This window comes from Salpingoeca rosetta (genome assembly GCF_000188695.1).
Source record: "Salpingoeca rosetta unplaced genomic scaffold supercont1.25, whole genome shotgun sequence".
NCBI classification, from domain to species: domain Eukaryota; class Choanoflagellata; order Craspedida; family Salpingoecidae; genus Salpingoeca; species Salpingoeca rosetta.
Window position 1 is genome coordinate 36,200 of NW_004754909.1, and position 16,276 is coordinate 52,475.

The 16,276-nt window shown below is 56.5% G+C and overlaps 4 protein-coding genes across 4 annotated transcripts in view; 1 reads left to right on the plus strand and 3 right to left on the minus strand.

The window, feature by feature from the left end:
- The window catches only part of PTSG_08731 (uncharacterized protein), a 4,589-nt gene extending 1,936 nt beyond the window's left edge, over window positions 1-2,653 (minus strand). The window contains exons 1-9 of the mRNA XM_004990059.1: window positions 2,323-2,653; window positions 1,932-2,025; window positions 1,710-1,784; window positions 1,439-1,486; window positions 1,064-1,199; window positions 785-863; window positions 475-569; window positions 243-288; window positions 4-130 (exon numbers count right to left, since the gene is read on the minus strand). Of these exons, the coding sequence (XP_004990116.1) occupies window positions 4-130; window positions 243-288; window positions 475-569; window positions 785-863; window positions 1,064-1,199; window positions 1,439-1,486; window positions 1,710-1,784; window positions 1,932-2,025; window positions 2,323-2,480 (858 nt within the window). The 5' untranslated portion in view covers window positions 2,481-2,653. The remainder of the gene's footprint in view (window positions 1-3; window positions 131-242; window positions 289-474; window positions 570-784; window positions 864-1,063; window positions 1,200-1,438; window positions 1,487-1,709; window positions 1,785-1,931; window positions 2,026-2,322) is intronic.
- A 75-nt stretch (window positions 2,654-2,728) lies between these two features.
- PTSG_08732 (uncharacterized protein) lies at window positions 2,729-7,595 on the plus strand. The gene is made up of 7 exons (XM_004990060.1): window positions 2,729-2,889; window positions 3,103-3,394; window positions 3,661-3,854; window positions 3,957-4,043; window positions 4,373-5,689; window positions 6,031-6,578; window positions 6,781-7,595. Exons 1-7 carry the CDS (start codon window positions 2,787-2,789, stop codon window positions 7,519-7,521), a joined length of 3,282 nt encoding a protein of 1,093 aa, XP_004990117.1. The 5' UTR covers window positions 2,729-2,786; the 3' UTR covers window positions 7,522-7,595.
- Window positions 7,596-8,123: 528 nt separating this feature from the next.
- On the minus strand, window positions 8,124-9,545 carry PTSG_08733 (uncharacterized protein). Its single transcript, XM_004990061.1, has 3 exons — window positions 9,270-9,545; window positions 8,736-8,859; window positions 8,124-8,495 (listed from the first exon to the last, which is right to left on the minus strand). The coding sequence occupies exons 1-3, from the start codon at window positions 9,459-9,461 to the stop codon at window positions 8,473-8,475; spliced, it is 339 nt and encodes a 112-aa protein (XP_004990118.1). The 5' UTR covers window positions 9,462-9,545; the 3' UTR covers window positions 8,124-8,472.
- A 497-nt stretch (window positions 9,546-10,042) lies between these two features.
- Window positions 10,043-16,276, minus strand: part of PTSG_12784 (uncharacterized protein) — a gene marked incomplete at its 5' end in the record, with an annotated part of 6,465 nt that continues 231 nt past the window's right edge. Inside the window, 17 exons of the mRNA XM_004990062.1 lie at window positions 10,043-10,141; window positions 10,289-10,420; window positions 10,647-10,745; window positions 11,040-11,123; window positions 11,314-11,662; window positions 11,865-11,930; window positions 12,176-12,270; window positions 12,503-12,641; window positions 12,859-12,940; window positions 13,583-13,665; window positions 13,934-14,082; window positions 14,338-14,489; window positions 14,650-14,721; window positions 14,892-15,045; window positions 15,300-15,389; window positions 15,657-15,806; window positions 15,931-15,974. Of these exons, the coding sequence (XP_004990119.1) occupies window positions 10,103-10,141; window positions 10,289-10,420; window positions 10,647-10,745; window positions 11,040-11,123; window positions 11,314-11,662; window positions 11,865-11,930; window positions 12,176-12,270; window positions 12,503-12,641; window positions 12,859-12,940; window positions 13,583-13,665; window positions 13,934-14,082; window positions 14,338-14,489; window positions 14,650-14,721; window positions 14,892-15,045; window positions 15,300-15,389; window positions 15,657-15,806; window positions 15,931-15,974 (1,979 nt within the window). The 3' untranslated portion in view covers window positions 10,043-10,102. The remainder of the gene's footprint in view (window positions 10,142-10,288; window positions 10,421-10,646; window positions 10,746-11,039; window positions 11,124-11,313; window positions 11,663-11,864; window positions 11,931-12,175; window positions 12,271-12,502; window positions 12,642-12,858; window positions 12,941-13,582; window positions 13,666-13,933; window positions 14,083-14,337; window positions 14,490-14,649; window positions 14,722-14,891; window positions 15,046-15,299; window positions 15,390-15,656; window positions 15,807-15,930; window positions 15,975-16,276) is intronic.

The window sequence follows — 16,276 nt, forward strand, 5'->3', positions numbered from 1 at the left end:
CACCTGGTACACGATGAGGCGGTAGGTTGCGCTGTTCCCGTTGATGGCGACGTGGCAGGCCGGCGCGTGCACGGGCGAATCGTCATCGTGGAAGTCCTCCGGTCCAAGCAGACACGTCAGCGTCCCGCCACTGGTCGTGGTGGTGGTGGATTGAGTTGAGGACAGCGATGTGAATCAGGAACGTGAGGTGAAACATGGTGGTGAGTGAACACGTGTGTGCTTGAGTTTTGAGAAGCGCTCACGTGACGGTCGCTGTTGGCGATGTTGCGGCGCGGCGAAGAAATCCACCTGATACGCACGATGGAATGGAATGGGAAGTTAGGAAGGCACTGGCAACGTTGGAGTAGAAATGCACACGTACACATACACATATTCACATGCACACACATATACATAAACACACACACATACACATATCCACACTACACATGCACACACACATGCACACCACGCACGACACAGCCCACTGCTTACCGACGAGGTACCAGTAGAGGAGACGGGTGTCTTGTTGGGAGAGCCCGGACCAGACAAGATGGCGGTTGTACAGCAGCAGCGTTCGCTTCACAGCACTGAAGGGAGCGGTGTGTACGTGCAGCAGGGGAGGTGAATGTGAATGGTCATGTGCATGGCATGACGTGCAATGATGAGGTTGGAACAGGACGGAGAGATACCGAGAGGGAATCACACAGTGGTGGTGGCTGCGTGTGATGATGGCTGCGTGTGGTGATGGCGGCGTGTGGTGGTGGTTGCTACGGCAGTGGTACAAGGGATGCTGGTCACGTACGGGAACGCAATCTCCAATGCGTTGATGAACGACTGTGATCGCAGATATGCGCGCTTGTCGAGGGGAAGGAATTGCATTCCTGTGGTGAAAATGTGGCGTCAAAGGGCAGAGGCGAAGGTGTCGACGAATCATGCCATGGTAAGGGCACACACACACACACACACACACACACACACACACACACACACACACACACACACACACACACACACACACACACACACACACACACACACACACACACACACACACACACAATTAAAATCGCATCCGCCGCACCGTGGAAAGCGTCAACGACGCCCAGGTCGTTGAGCCGCAGGTTTGCAAAGTACTCCGTGAAAAACGTGTCGAGGATGGTCATGAGGCCCTGGCGGTCGCGGCTGTCAAGCAGCGCCTGCATCGGACCGTGGAACAGCTGCAGGCCAACAAACACACACACACACACGCACACACACACGCACACGCACACACACACACACGTACACACACACACACGCACACACACACACACACACACAGAGAGAGCTGTGAGCTCGGCCATGTGGACACAAGAGTGGCAGGTGCGACGCTCTATGCATGCGGTCGTTGTTGGTGTCGTGGTGGTGTTCTGTTTCGCCTTCATTCAATCGCCACAGGGTCTCGCAGCAACCTTACCTTGAACATGTCGTATGCCTGCTGCAGTTGCATTTGCAGGGCCGTGTCCTGAAACAGGGACGCATTGCAGTGATGGTGAGCAATCCAACCGTGAGGAACACAAAGGGAAGCGTGTGCGTGTGTGCGTGTGTGTGTCTGTCTGTCCAGAAAGATGCACACAAACACGTATTCACGCTCAAGGTAACACACACACGCACACACACACACGCACACACACACACACACACGCACACACACACACGCGCGCACACACACACACACATTCACTCACTTGCACGTCGTCTTCGAGAAACTCCAGTGTGCGCTTGCCCTGCGACGTGTCCTCCCGGTATGGCAACAGGAACGTCTGTGTTGTTGGAGTTGAAGGCGATGGAATGTATGCACAAATGAGGAGGTGAGCACTTTCCGGCAGTGTTGTTGGACTTACACACACCCACATACACACACATACACACACATGCACACGCACACGCACATACACATCTTCACACACCATGGCCAGCCAGAAGTGGGGTTCGGGGCTGAGGAACACGAGACGGGTTTGCTTCGTGTGCACGACTTCAGCTGGCTTGTCCGGGCTGAAGGGTCTGTGATTGCAAACACGCATGCGTAGGATGAATGAGGAGTGGTGATGGAAAGCTTAATGTGGTGACCACTGCATGGGATCCATCACATGATGATGCGATGCCCATGTTTGCATCAGTCATTGGAGTCAGACACACACACACATGTATAAACAAGTGAAGCGTGCGCATTTAAACACCACACACACACACACACACACACACACACACACACACACACACACACACACACACACACACACACACACACACACACACACACACACACACACACACACACACACACACACACATCCGCACCGTGCAAAGTTGATAAAGGCCATGGACAAGCCTATGCTCTTCATCTGCTCGTTGATGGTGGCCTGTGGCGGGAAGAAGTACATGATCTTCTCCTCCTCATTGTCTTCCCTCAGCCCAAACGTGTCATTGAACACGCTGAAGTGCTTCACCTGCGCCATCTGTGTGGGTATGCGTGTCTGTGGTGGTGTGTTTGTGTGTGTGTGTGTGTGTGTGTGTGTGTGTGTGTGTGTGTGTGTGTGTGTGTGTGTGTGTGTGTGTCAACGTCTCTGCTCTGCTCCTCACACACTCACACTCACTTCTTCTTCTTCGTCTTGGATGATGTGCAAAACAGGCAAACACGAAACAACAACAACACCCAAACAAACAAACACAACAACGCGCACAACACAACAACCTTACACCCACCCACCAACGCACGCACGGACACGCGCTCGCTCACACTCGCTCGCTCGCTCATCAGGAGGATGGGAAAGGCTGCGTCGAAGCCATCCAAGGCCCCTTCTAGCAGCGCTCCGAAGAAGGACGATGAAGACACAAACGGCGCCACAGCAAACCACGCATCAGCACGTAAGCACAACAACCTATGCGTGTCCTTGTGTGTGTCTGCCTGAAGCATTCATTCGACACACTTCTTCCGATACACACACACACACACACATACACGCATACACACATACACATATACACACACGTACTATCGCACACTGCTCGCAACCCCCCCCCCCCCCTCCTTCCCTTCCCGACCTCAAAAATCGCCTGTCACAATGCTCATGATGGCAGTGGAGGAGCACGATGAGAGCTCCCTGATCAAGGCATTGCGGACCATGAAGCTGCCGAATGCGCCGGCCTCGCCCGAGGTGAATCCACAAAAGGCCGCGCTGCGCAGGAGTCGCGTCATCCGCGGCCGCGCCCTCCCCGAGGATATCCACCAGCCACGTCGCGTGTGCGTGTACCTGTGCTACTCCGAGGAGTGTGCTGCGCTGGAAGTGAAGACGATCCGCGAGCATGCTCACGTCTTCCTTCGGGAATGGTCTCTCAATCAGTTTGACCTGCCCGCCGACCTCATCGACCTGTGAGTGCATGTTGTGTTGGGCCTCCGTGCCGTGCCCTGTTTACCCACATGACTTTCCACGCCAAACGCTCGCTCGCGCTTTGTTATCTTTGCTTGTACTCACTCACATCAACACACAAACAAATCGCGCGCACGCACACATTCTCTCTCAAACAAATCGCGCGTACACTCACTCACTCACTCACGCACACTCTCTCAAACACATCGCGCGCACACTCACTCACTCGCTCACATCCACACACATACACACGCACACGCATGCACAGGCACGAGGGTCTGGGCCAACAGCCAATCACGACGGAGGAGATGGAGGCGCTGCACCTCAAGTTTATCCGGTCAATGGCGTCGGATGAGATCCTGCCGATCTTCGTGCGGCTCAGCTCAGCCCCTGATGCAATGGGCAGCGTCGTGATCCCGTCCTCCCTCACCAAGAAGGACCAGTCCCGCATCGACGACACAGGTAAATGCGTGCGCACGTGTGTCTGTCTGTCTGTCTGTCTGTCTGTCTTTGCGGTCTTCATCACTCACCACCTTCCACCTTCGCCGTCCCCTACGTCACCAGAGCTGATGAACAAGTATTACAAGCGAAACAACAACTGCCCCTCCAGCGAACCGCACACCCTCTGGCTCACGTCACCTCTCAGCAACGGTACATCACCTGCTGCTCGCACACACACACTCACTCACTCACCCACTCACTCACTCACTCACTCACTCACTCACACACTCACACACTCACTCACACACACACACACACACACACACACACACACACTCACTCACTCACTCACACTCACACACACACTCACACACACACTCACTCTCTCATTTACACTCATCCCCCTCCCCCCAACTCACTCTCTCATTTACACTCATCCCCCTCCCCACACACACACACTCACTCACTCACTCACTCACTCACTCACTCTCACTCACACACCCTCTCATACATCCCCCTCCTCCTCCAACACAAAACAGAGGAGCGCCAGGAAGTGCTGGAGTGCCTGCAGGCATCACTGATATCGTCGCAACTCAAGTGCTTGGAGGAGCAGGAAGTGTCGCTGGCCAACAGCCTGCTCAAGCCAGAGTGCATCGTGCACCTGCAGATGACCAACGTGCGCGCAACCATGGAGCAGTCCTCCTTCCCCGCCCTCGCCGACAGCGACACCGCCATGCACGCCGCTGCCCCCGTGCTGCAGACCGCGACATGGGAGCGCCCTGTCGACATGCCGTTTGGGCTGGAGGCCACCACCTACGACTCGGAACAGTACTGCCTGGCCGTGTGCAAGAGCTACGTGGCGTGCCTTGCGCAGGCAATTGTCGGGCGGCTCGGCACGCTCGCTGAGCCAGACTCGGCGCTGGTGCTGGAGATGCAGGACCACCTCGCCTTCAGCACCAGCATGGCGCCGTCAGCGCAGCAGCTGCCGCGGCTGTACCCAGAGCCCGTCGTCAAGCAGTACATCTTGCTGGAAAAGCCGGCACCACCGCTGGTGATCCACGCGCCACTGGGCGGCGGCCGGACAACAGCAGCGGTGCAGATGGCGGCGCTGGCTGCGGACCTGCCGACCAAGAGCCACACGGAGCGCGTCATCATGCCGCGGTTCGCAGGTCTCACCCCGCGGGCGAGCAACCTGCAGTCGTTCCTGCACGACCTGAACCGGCACCTGTGCATGGTGTATGACGGCGACATGAAGCAGCAGCCGTCCGAGGAGGCCGACCTCGTGCGGCGGTGGTCGAGTGTCATGCGGCTTGCGTCGCCATACTTGCCCGTCGTCATCATCATGGACGCTGACCCGGCGTCGCTGGAGACAACGGCAGGGCGCCCGCTCTCCCTGCTGCAGTGGCTGCCCCCGGTGCTGCCCGGGTCCGTTCGCATGATCGTCCTCACAAACGACGCGGAGGTGAAGCCCCTGCGAACGAAGATACCCGAAGCCATGTTCCGGCCGCTCGCCCTCCCAACCAAGGACGCGTTCAAGAGCGCACTGCAGAGCCACCTCAGCCTCCGTCGCCGCACTGTCTCCAAGCAGCAGCTGGCCGGCCTGCTGAGCTGTCTGCCCGCGTCACACGTCACCCCGCTGCTGCTGGCCATGCTGGGGATGATTGCGTGCACGTGGACACACGAGCACGACCCGCCCGTCTCCGTGCCCGGTGCAGAGCTGGCTGTGAGCGCGTTTATCGACGTGCTGGAGAAGCGACATTCTGTCGAGGTTGTGCGCATGTGTGTCCTTGCGCTGTGCATCTGCCAGGAGGGCTGCACCGACGTCGAACTCGCCACCATGCTCCGCTCCATCGGCGGTCAGTCCGCACCATTGCGCGGTGGTCGGGCTTGTGCTTGTTTGGAATGTGATGCACGTGCGTGTGTGTGTGTGTGTGTGTGTGTGTGTGTGTGTGTGTGTGTGTGTGTGCGTGTGTGTGTGTGTGCGTGTGTGTGTGTGTATGTGTGTGTGTGTGTGTTGCAACCTGTTTCGTGTGTTTGCGGCAGCGTAATTCGGTTGCGTTTGCCGCATTGCTGCACGCACGCCATTCAACTCCTTGCAGTTCCATGTCACCCCATGCACTCACCCATGAACTCACCCATCCCCCATCCTCTATCTATCTACACCCCGTTCCTCCCTCCACACCTTTTCCAAAACCAGTCGCCTCTGCGATGCGCGAGTGGCTGCTGCTGCGTGAGGCCCTGAGTCCACTCGTGCAGTATCACTCCATCCACCACTTCAACGCCTTCACCAGTCCCCACTTTGCCGCCCTTGTCCGCGCTCGCTACAGCGCCGCGCACGTGCGCACGGTCGTGGACACGCTCATTGCCACGTTTGGCAAGCTCGTCGGCGAGGGTGGCACGACCACACACCTGTCGCTGGAGCTGTCGCATCTGCTGCAGGAGCACGCGTCACGAGAGCAAGTGGCGGCGGCGCTGGGAGAGCCGCGCTTCCTGCTGCACCTGGTGGCGTCGTCGGAGACGGCGGGGTCGGCGTACATCAAGCGCATGTGGGGCGCGCTCAGCGATCGGCAGAAGAAGGACGCGTGCACGGCTGCATATCGGGTGCTGATGGCGACGATTCCACAGCTCAAGGGGAAGAAGCTCAAGCGCGTGCTGGACCAGTCGGCCGCCATCGCCTCATTTGTTGATCGCATGGACGACAAGGAGCTCGCCCTCGACCTCTTCAACCAGAGCCTCAAAGTCCAGGTGTGTGTGTGTGTGTGTGTTGTCTGTGCTAGTGTGTGTATGTGTGTGTTAGTATGTGTGTGCTAGTGTGTATGTGTGTGCTAGTGTATGCTTTCCGTTCTTTTGACTCGCTAAGACATGTGCTACTTCTTCTGTCGCCTCTTCCACCACCACCACCACCAACAACAACAACCCCTCCCCCCCCCCACGCCACATACACCAGGAGCGCGTGCTTGGTGCGACGCACCCGTACACGCTGAGCATGGCTGCGAAGGTGGCTGGCGTGCTGTACAAGAACAAGCAGACGAAGAAAGCGCTTGACGTGTGCAAGGCGTACACCCGCAGCTACGTGGACCCGGCGAGCGTGCGCCACGATGCGTCCTTTGAGCCGTGTCGCATGGAAGTGAGCGCACTCTTCCTCCTCCGCAGCAACATTCACCTCGACAGGAACGAGTTCTCAGAGGCGAAGCAGGACCTGGAGCGTGTGCTCGTCGTCTACAACATGCACAACCTGACGGAGGACTCTGAGGACGTGCGACTGGCTGCGGTGTGGGGCAACCTCGCCAACACGTGCGCGGCCATGGACAAGCATGCAGAGGCGCTGGACTACTACACGCGCGCGCTGGGCGTGTTCCGCACGACGGGGAAGCGGGACCCGAAGAAGGTCTGCACGACGCTGCTCAACATCTCGCTCTCGCAGCGGTACCTGAGCAAGTTTGACGATGCGCTCAAGGCGGCGCAGGAGGCGCAGGACATTGCCGATGCGGCGTGGGGCGCACACGACAAGATCACCCTGGAGGCCGTGCACTCGCGCGCAGTGACAATGGAGGTGATGGGCCGACACCAGGAGGCGTTGGAGCTGTACAGGGAGGCGGCAGACGGATTCCTGGCACTCAGCGGTCGGCCAAGCCCCAGCATCGTCTCCGCCATCAAGCGCTGCCAGGCCCGCATCAACCCATCGTGACGTGCTTTCCTGTGTTGTGTAGTGTTGTGGTGTCGTTGTGTTGTGTTGTATTGTGTTGTGTTGTGTTGTGTTGTGTTGTGTTGTGTTGTGTTGTGCTGTGTTGTGTTGTGTTGTGAAGCATTGCGCTTTGTCATGTCACGTCACGTGTTCTGTTTTGTCTTGTGCCATGTTGTCTGCCTCGTCTGTGCTGTGTTGTTTCTACTTGATGTCCTCTTCTCCTTCATCGCCCCTGGCCTGGAAACACTGCCTTGCCTGTTCGCAGATCACGCTCTGTTATGGCTGTCGGGTTGTGATGACATGTTGTTACCCTGCAAGCTCGCGTACATGCTGTGGCTGGGCCACGCACACGCACGCACACACACTGTTCCTGGCTTCCTTCGCCTCCCCATGTTGATTGATCTTTTGTTTTCTTTGCGACTTGCGAACTGTGTTTGGTCTATTCGCATTACACTCCTCCTTCTGACACACCATTGGGTCGAGATGATGTCACACATCACACCCGTTGCGAAGCGTGCAAACACAACACACACAACACACCTCACCTACAACACACACACACCAAGTTGTCTTCCACAACGACTCCTTCTTCCTTGCAACAAAGATGAGGTCTTGTAAGGCGTTTTTTTACTCTCTGCTGTAAACACCAGAAAGCTCTTCCCCGTGGATGAACAGCACACGCAGTCAGGGAAGGCAAAACAAGATGATGAAGAGACAAGAAAGGAATTGACAAAGAATTGTTGTTGGTGTGTGGGATAGGAAACCAAAGCACTTGCCCGCAAGAAGGACGACATGAACAAGTATTGTTGCTTGATTGTTGGGGAGAGAGGGAAGAGGTGAGGCAAAACAGGGGATGGGAGAGGCGACTAAGCTCTCCTCCATCGCACTGAATCACCAGCAAACAAAAAGGATGTTGGTGTCGTTGATGGTGTTGTTGATGGTTGGTGTTTCCGCTTACAGGCGGGTGAAGGCAGCCTCTGTAAAGTGTGCACGGTAACAAGTCGGTGGTAGAGACAAGGGAAGCACAACAACGTGAGCGGCCAGTTGATTGGTGGTGGTGGTGATGCGACGACAAATGAGAGAGAGAGAGAGACATTGCGGTGATCCGAGGGAAAACGCAACACAAATCCTCGGCAATGCAGCAACAAAGAGTGCATGCACACGCTGGTGAAACAAGGGCAAGCTAGAACGAGGCAAGAAGGGCACGGGAGACTCACTCTCGGGGATGATGGGGGCACCACCCTCCTTGGCGGCCTGCCAGATGGAGCAGGCAGGGCACAGGCAGATGGCCAGGCAGTCCATGACCTTGTTGGGCTCGACGCCGTTCTTGGCACGCACAGCCTACAAAAGGGTTGTGGCAGCAGCATGGTGGTGGGGCAAACAAGGGCAGGCGAGGTGAGAACAATCGTCAATGACAACTCAGCGTGAGCGAGCATGAGTTGGCTTTGTGTTCCGTCGCTACGAGATTGCTTGTGGTGGCGTGCTTTCTCGCTGATGCGTGTTGCTGATCATGCATCCACACATCCACGCATCCACACATCCACGCATCCACACATGCACGCGCATTCAGGATCAGCACACCCGTTGCCGCCGCTCTCTCTCTCTCTCTCTCTCTCTCTCTCTCTCTCTCTCTCTCTCTCTCTCTCTCTCTCTCTCTCTCACACCTCTCTCTCTCTCACACACACACCAGCCAGCTGCAGCCGTTTGTGCTGTGGCTGCTGTGCTTGCTTGTGTGGATTGCACGCACGTACCGCGCGGACGTGGAAGGGGGATGCGGTGCAGCAGCAGTCGAGGATACCGCACTCGCGGCCATCGACGTGTGTGCGGGAGCTGGCAAGCACGGCACCGGCGCAGCACCAGGTGAAGAGGCACTCCATGGGGTTACCGAAGCAACCGAGGAGGGGCTGCTGGAAGCCAGGGGAGAGGAAGTCAAGGGCGTTCATCTTGGAAGGTGGGTTGTTGTTGTTTGGGGAAGAGAGGGAGACAACAAAGGAGAGGTGCGTGCACGAGAGGGAAGGAAACAGCAAGGGGAAAATGAAAAGCAGAGGGAGCGTGGCGTGATGCTGACTTGCTTGCTTGTTGTGCGTGCACTCCACTGGCTTGCTGAGCGTGCGTGTTTGTTTTTTCGCCTGAAGGCAGGAAGGGAAGGGGCGTTAACTTTGAGTCGGTCCAACCAAGCGCCAACGCGGCAAGACGAAAGCTTGCGGGAGATTTAAACAAATCGTCGAGATCCCGAAAATTTAGGGTGGCCAAACTCCAACAAAATTGTTCAAGGTCCAACTGGCCCTGTCAAACATGACAGCTGGCGGGGTCGCGTTGCGACACACAACAGACGCAATCAGCAACACCACGCGTTGCCAGGAGGGTCGTTTGTGGTGCTTGGTGCTTGGTGCTTGGTGTGCTTGCTTGATGTGTGCTTGATGTGTGTGTGTGCGCGTGTGTGTGTGTGTGTGTGTGTGTGTGTGTGTGTGTGTGTGTGTGTGTGTGTGTGTGTGTGTGTGTGTGTGTGTGTGTGTGTGTGTGTGTGTGTGTGTGTGTGTGTGTGTGTGTTTCGGGAGTTGCCTAGCCCTTGAGAATTGTGCCTTTACCGCTTGCCACCACGCGTCTTGAGCCCAACCTCAACCTGTGTGAATGTGTAGGGTGGGGAGGGGGTGAGGGTGGAAGATCAAAGTGATGCAAACGCACAAAAATAACAAACATGCGGAAGCATACGCACACACGCACACACGCACGCACGCGCACACACAAACACACGCACGCACGCACGCACGTTCGACTCGGCGGTGATGTTGTAAAAGGCGAGGGTCTTGGAGTTGGCCAGGGCAACGCCATTCAGCAGCAGCTTCTGCTTGTTGGCGGGAAGGTTCAGCGAACCTTGCAGCTTGGCTTTGAGCTCAGACACCTGGCAGACACGCACCATAACCAGAGAACAAGAAAACAGACAGCAACAGTGGGACGTGAGATGGTGATGTTGGATGAAAGCAAAGAATTAAAGCAGACAAAAACAGCGCAGAGCAATGCCATGGCTCCACGCCAATCAGCATACACACACACACACACACACACACACACACACACACACACACACACACACACACACACACACACACACACACACACACACGGACCTTGGCGGTGTAAGGGAGGGTGACGTGGACTTGGGTGCCGGAGGTGAGGCTGAAGGCCTCGTCATCCACACCAACCGTCGCATTCACCGTCACATCGCCCTGCGCACACAGGTGGGGATGAAAACACAACGTGGGCATGGAGTACATGGTGTGTGAGCAGCAACTGAAACGCAAGCTGACATGCGGCTGAGACCAGGTGTTCGGCATGCACCATTTGCACAACAAACACAGAAGTTGCAAGAGCGCATGCACGACACACACAACACACAACACACACAACACACACAACACACAACACACAACACACACACAACACACACAACACACACACAACACACAACACACGCACACGACACACTCAAAACATATTGTATGGATGACAGGAAAGTGTACCGAGTGGTCCTTGAGGAACTGGTCTTCGGGCTTGAGGGCGCTGACCATCTCGTCAGTCTTGCTGCGCTTCGTGGGCGGCCCACCCTGCACACCACACATGAGGCACAGCACACGAGGCATGAGGTACGCGGAAGCAATATGCAGGCGCGTGCAAGGATATGGAAAGAGCTCAATGAATCACCCAAACGGGCAAAACACACACACGCGCGCACACACACACACGCATACACATACACACACATACACATACACACAGAAAGGTCATTGGCCACACCTGGGCTGCTGCCAGCTGCTGTGCCTGCTGCACGAGCTGGTGCTGCGGCTGCTGCTGCATGGGAGGCCTGTGCATGCCTGGCCCCATTGGCGGGGGCGGGCGGAACCCAAACGGCGGGGGCGGGCGGAACCCGGGGCGACCCATCGGGTGGTGCGGGTACATGGGCCGGGTACGCGGCGGGCCCATGGGGAAGGGCATGCGCGGCCGAGGGGGCATACCCCCCATTGGCGGCATCCCTGGTCGCGGCGGCGGCGGTGCAGCGGTGGTGGACGGAGGCGGTGGCCGCCGCGATGCCGGGGGCGCAGCAGCGGTGCTGGTCGAGGGAGCGGACGTGGCGGGGACAGCAGGCCTGGTGGTGGTGGTGGTGGTTGGGCATGTCAGAGTGATCATGGAACGTTTCGTTGCTAGCACGCGACATGACATGCCGCAAACGACAACTACAACTACAACCACAACCACAACCACAACAACACCAGCAACAACACCGACAACCACAACAACTACAACCACAACGACTCAAGCAACCAACGACGACGACTACTCGGGCTCACTTGGCTGCGGGCGGGGCAGTGGATGCTGGCGGCTTTGAGATGGGCGGAGGCGCAGGCCTGGTGTTGCTGCAAGGCAGCACAGACAGCAGCACAACACACGCACGCACACGCACACACACACACACACCATCACACAACACACCACCACACAACACACACAACAGACACAACAGACAGACGGTTGTACAATGATGTGTGCAATGACAGGAGTGGCACATGCAGTGAGTCTGTGAGCGACAGCCAAAGCGCGCACATGAGCAGCTGCAACATGCAATAATGTGCCATCAACGTGTGCAAACGGTGTACGGTACGTTGTTGCTTTGGTCGTGGTGGTTGTGGTGGTGGTGGTTGTGGTGGTCGCTGGCTTCTGCTGCGGGCCTGTCTCTGCTGCTCCCTCCGCGCCAATCTGTACGCCACACAAGTGGGGTCAGCGAACAAACGAAGAAGACGGTGGGTGCACAAGGGCCGGAAATGCAACCACCAGCACACACAAGGGGGGACTAAGAAGGCCAAAACAGAGAGTGGAAAGACACAGGCACAAGCAAAGGACACACACCCATTACGGCATCCACAGGTCTGCCAGAAACCAACAACAACACGCTGGATGCGAATGTGTTGCGCGCGTGTAGCATGTGTACCTTCTCGCCAATCTCTGTTTCGATGTCACCAGAGCCGAAGATATCTGTACGGCGGGCAGCAATGTCCTTTAGATGGTCCATCGTCTGCTGCCCGCTGCGGATCCAATCCTCCTTCCGCTTCGCAGCCTCACGCTCCTGCCTGCAAGGGGCGCACAGCACACACGTGGGGAGTGTGAGTGAATGCGAGGGAGTGTGTTGGAGTGTGAGGGAGTGTGTTGGCAAGCACGCGTCACACAGGTCAACGAGGAGCGGTGATCTGTGCCAACAGGAAGGCTGTGTGGTGCAGTGGCGCAGTGGTGTACTGCGAACCATCTTTGAAACGTGTACAATCACGAGGACGAATGCGAGCGTCGTACCTCTCCTTCTCCTCGCGCCACTTTGGATCGAGGAGACTGATGCGCATGTGCTCCTGCATCTTCGACGCGGGAATGAGCTCGCCTACAGTCGCGATGGCGGTGGTGGTCATGATCATCGTAACGTGTTAGCAGCAGCAAACTGGCTGCCGAATGGAAAGCAACCCGTGCATGTCGGGGGAAAAGAAGGAGGGGGGTCACTCTAATTCACACAAGACTACACACACACACACACACACACACACACACACACACACACACACACACACACACACACATGCACACACACACACACATGCACATGTACGTGTAGGATAATTTCCTTAACATCTGGAAATGGTATGGATAACCTCCGCTCTCATGCCACCTGTACGGCTCTCATATCCCCAAGTCCTTCTGGAACATACCCTAACGCTACTAGATGATAGGCATAAGCTGAACCTCCTATGGATTTCCAGGGATCTCTAGAGATTTCCACGGGAGGGGGCCGCCCCGGGCCCGCCCGTGCGCAACTTAATAAATGTGCACGATAGCGACACCTAAATTATGACCCAGAGTCCCCCGACGTAAAGACATATCCGAGACGGCGATGATTAACGCTTGCAACGAAGGGTCAAGCTTTTTGCGGCGTGGCTCTGCACGCACACACACACACACGCACACACACACACACACACACACGATGACCACCAAACAAAGAGGTGATGTTGATTTGTATGGAACTGACCGGTGAGCGGAGAGACAAGCATCTCCTCCTTGCCGGCGGCCGCTGCTGCCGCGGGCCGCGTCTTGCTCTTTGGATCATACTCCCTGATGCATGCAATGGCAGCACGAGTGGTCGTGATGGTGGTGGTTGTGGTGAGGAGGAGAACGAGACGCAGGAAACAAACGTCGTGGCACAATAAGATACACACACATACAGAAACACGCGCACACACATACACAAACACGCACGCCCGCACACACGCATGTACACACACACATACACGCACACACGCATGCACGCACGCACGCATGCATGCAAACACGCACGCACACACACACGCACACACGCATGCACACGCACGTACGCACAAACCTGATCTTGATCTCGTCACCACCGCCAGCCGCGGCGGCGGCGGCGGTTGTCGTGGTTGGCGGAGGTGCTGCTGGCTCCTCTGCCGCCGCTGTCTCCTCCTCAACCTCCATGGCAACTTCCTCGCCACCCTCACCACCAACATCCATCGCCTGAAGGGGGGGGGCAGAAGGAGGGTGCATTGGTGAAACACGGAGATGGGAAAGGAAGAACGCTTGGCCGGTTAAGAGCACACAACTACACACACACACACATCCACACGCCCACACACACACACACATCCACAAATCCATACATCCACAAATCCACACATCCACACATCCACACACACACGCACATCCACACACATCTACACACCTACACGCGACCCCAGCACCGCCAGCGTGTCCATCACCAATACCCCGTACCTTCTCCTCCTTGTGCTCCTTCGCGTCCTCCTGCTGCGGGGCGGTGCGTGCGCGCGGCTGCTGCTCCAACTTCTCCTTCAGCTGCTGCTCGGCCTGCTCCATCTCAATCACCCGCACGCCAAGCTCCTCGGGATCCACGGGCGGCGGGAGGTCTGAAGGGCGCGCAGAGGGGGGGGGGAGGGTGAGAGGCACGATCAGGCAACATGAGGCCATGATGATGATGTGGTTGTGGCAGTCCGTGGTCAATGTAGACGGACGATGGACAGTACACAACCCAAGTCGACAGATGAACGAGTGCATGTTCGTGCATACCAGAGTCTTGAGGCCCAAACTCAATGGTGGCAACAACGACAAAGTCATGCCAGTCAATCTGCGCCCGCGCAACTGCACACACACACACACATGTGCAAACCCATGTGCAAAATACAACGTGAGTGCTGTGAAACAAGCCGGGAGCACATCAGGTGGAATGCCAACACAAACAACGCTGCAACCACGCTAGACGCCCATCACGTCCACCACCACCGTCCACCATCAGCAACAGCATGACGCACTTCGCTCTGCCTCCTCCTCGTCTGCGCGCTGCTGTTGCTCCTGTGCAAGCTTCTTGCCCCAGGCGGCCACGTGCTGCATGCGCTTGAGGGGCGCGCTGAACCCGTTGGCATAGTCCGCGAGCGACGACAGCATCTCACGTTTCGGCATCAGCACCTGTCGACAGCAGCAGGCGCGACATTGTGTGCGTGTTGCGCGTGAATTGTGCGGTTGCAATGAAGGTGGTGGGTGGAGGACAGGGGAGACGGACAACGGGTAACGCATTGCAACAAGCGAAAAGGCAAATGGAAGAGATGGCTCACACATTGCTTGGATACACACACAACACACATACACACACACACACACAATCACCCCCACTGCGTCGTATACATCAAACACACAACACATGCAAGCACACGCGCACGCACCTGTCTGTACTGGTCGGTGAGCTTGGTGAAGTAGTTGTAGAGGGAGTGGTTTGGCCGCAAAAAGTCAAACTGGTAGTTGCGTGCCTCCCGCTGGTGTTGTGTATTGCATTGCGTGCACGTGGTGGAACAGAGATGAGTGTTTGACAGATGAGGAATATGACGGCTGTGGGCATGCGTGCATGCCATTGTGGCATTCGTGTGCCATCGTGGCATGGACAAACACGCACACAAACACAAACACAAACACACAAACACACAAACACACACGCACACACGCACACAAACACACGCACACACCCGCACACGCATATGCATCTGCACACACACACACACACACACGCACGCATAACCACGCACCTGCATGAGCTCCTGGAGGAACTGGTTGCCGTTCTTTGCGACGTAGAGGGCCGTGAGCTTGAGCATGTCGAGGGTTTGCACCGACATGGGCGGGGGCTCGTCCCCAAACCCAAAGGGCTTGGGCTCCTTCACCACCGCCTCCGTTGTGTCCTACAGGCGAGACGGACGTGCATGTCAGTCCCTTGAAAGCGACACGAGACCTACGTTTTACCACACACGAACGCAATAATGCACACCGACACGTGCTGGGCCATAACAACTTTCATGCACTTACCTCAACCTCTTCCTCTTCAGCAATGTTCAGATTGGCCAACGACTCTGTGTGTGTGTGTGTGTGTGTGTGTGTGTGTGTGTGTGTGTGTGTGTGTGTGTGTGTGTGTGTGTGTGTGTGTGTGTGTGTGTGTGTGAGTGTGCGTGTGTGTGTGTGTGAGCGTGTGTCAAACATCTTAAAAAGTGCGCAAGAAAAGTGAGTGTTATTTTGTACTTTATTTATATTCGCATCCGCGTGAACTTATACCTCCTCCTACACTTCAATAACGCGCACCCCTAGACAAGTAAACACAATGAAGAAAAAACTATTTTTTTTTTTTATTTTATCTAATCTGCTCGGAGAAGGGGGA

Excerpts from the sequence above, each read along its gene's own strand:
- PTSG_08733 (XM_004990061.1), bottom strand. The coding sequence starts at position 9,461 with ATGAACGCCCTTGACTTCCTCTCCCCTGGCTTCCAGCAGCCCCTCCTC. Across the intron at positions 8,860-9,269 it reads CCCCCTTCCACGTCCGCGCG|GCTGTGCGTGCCAAGAACGG; the intron begins GTACGTGCGTGC and ends ACCCTTTTGTAG. Across the intron at positions 8,496-8,735 it reads TGCCCCCATCATCCCCGAGA|AGGCTGCCTTCACCCGCCTG; the intron begins GTGAGTCTCCCG and ends CACACTTTACAG.
- PTSG_08732 (XM_004990060.1), top strand. The coding sequence starts at position 2,787 with ATGGGAAAGGCTGCGTCGAAGCCATCCAAGGCCCCTTCTAGCAGCGCT. Across the intron at positions 3,395-3,660 it reads CCCGCCGACCTCATCGACCT|GCACGAGGGTCTGGGCCAAC; the intron begins GTGAGTGCATGT and ends ACGCATGCACAG. Across the intron at positions 3,855-3,956 it reads GTCCCGCATCGACGACACAG|AGCTGATGAACAAGTATTAC; the intron begins GTAAATGCGTGC and ends CTACGTCACCAG.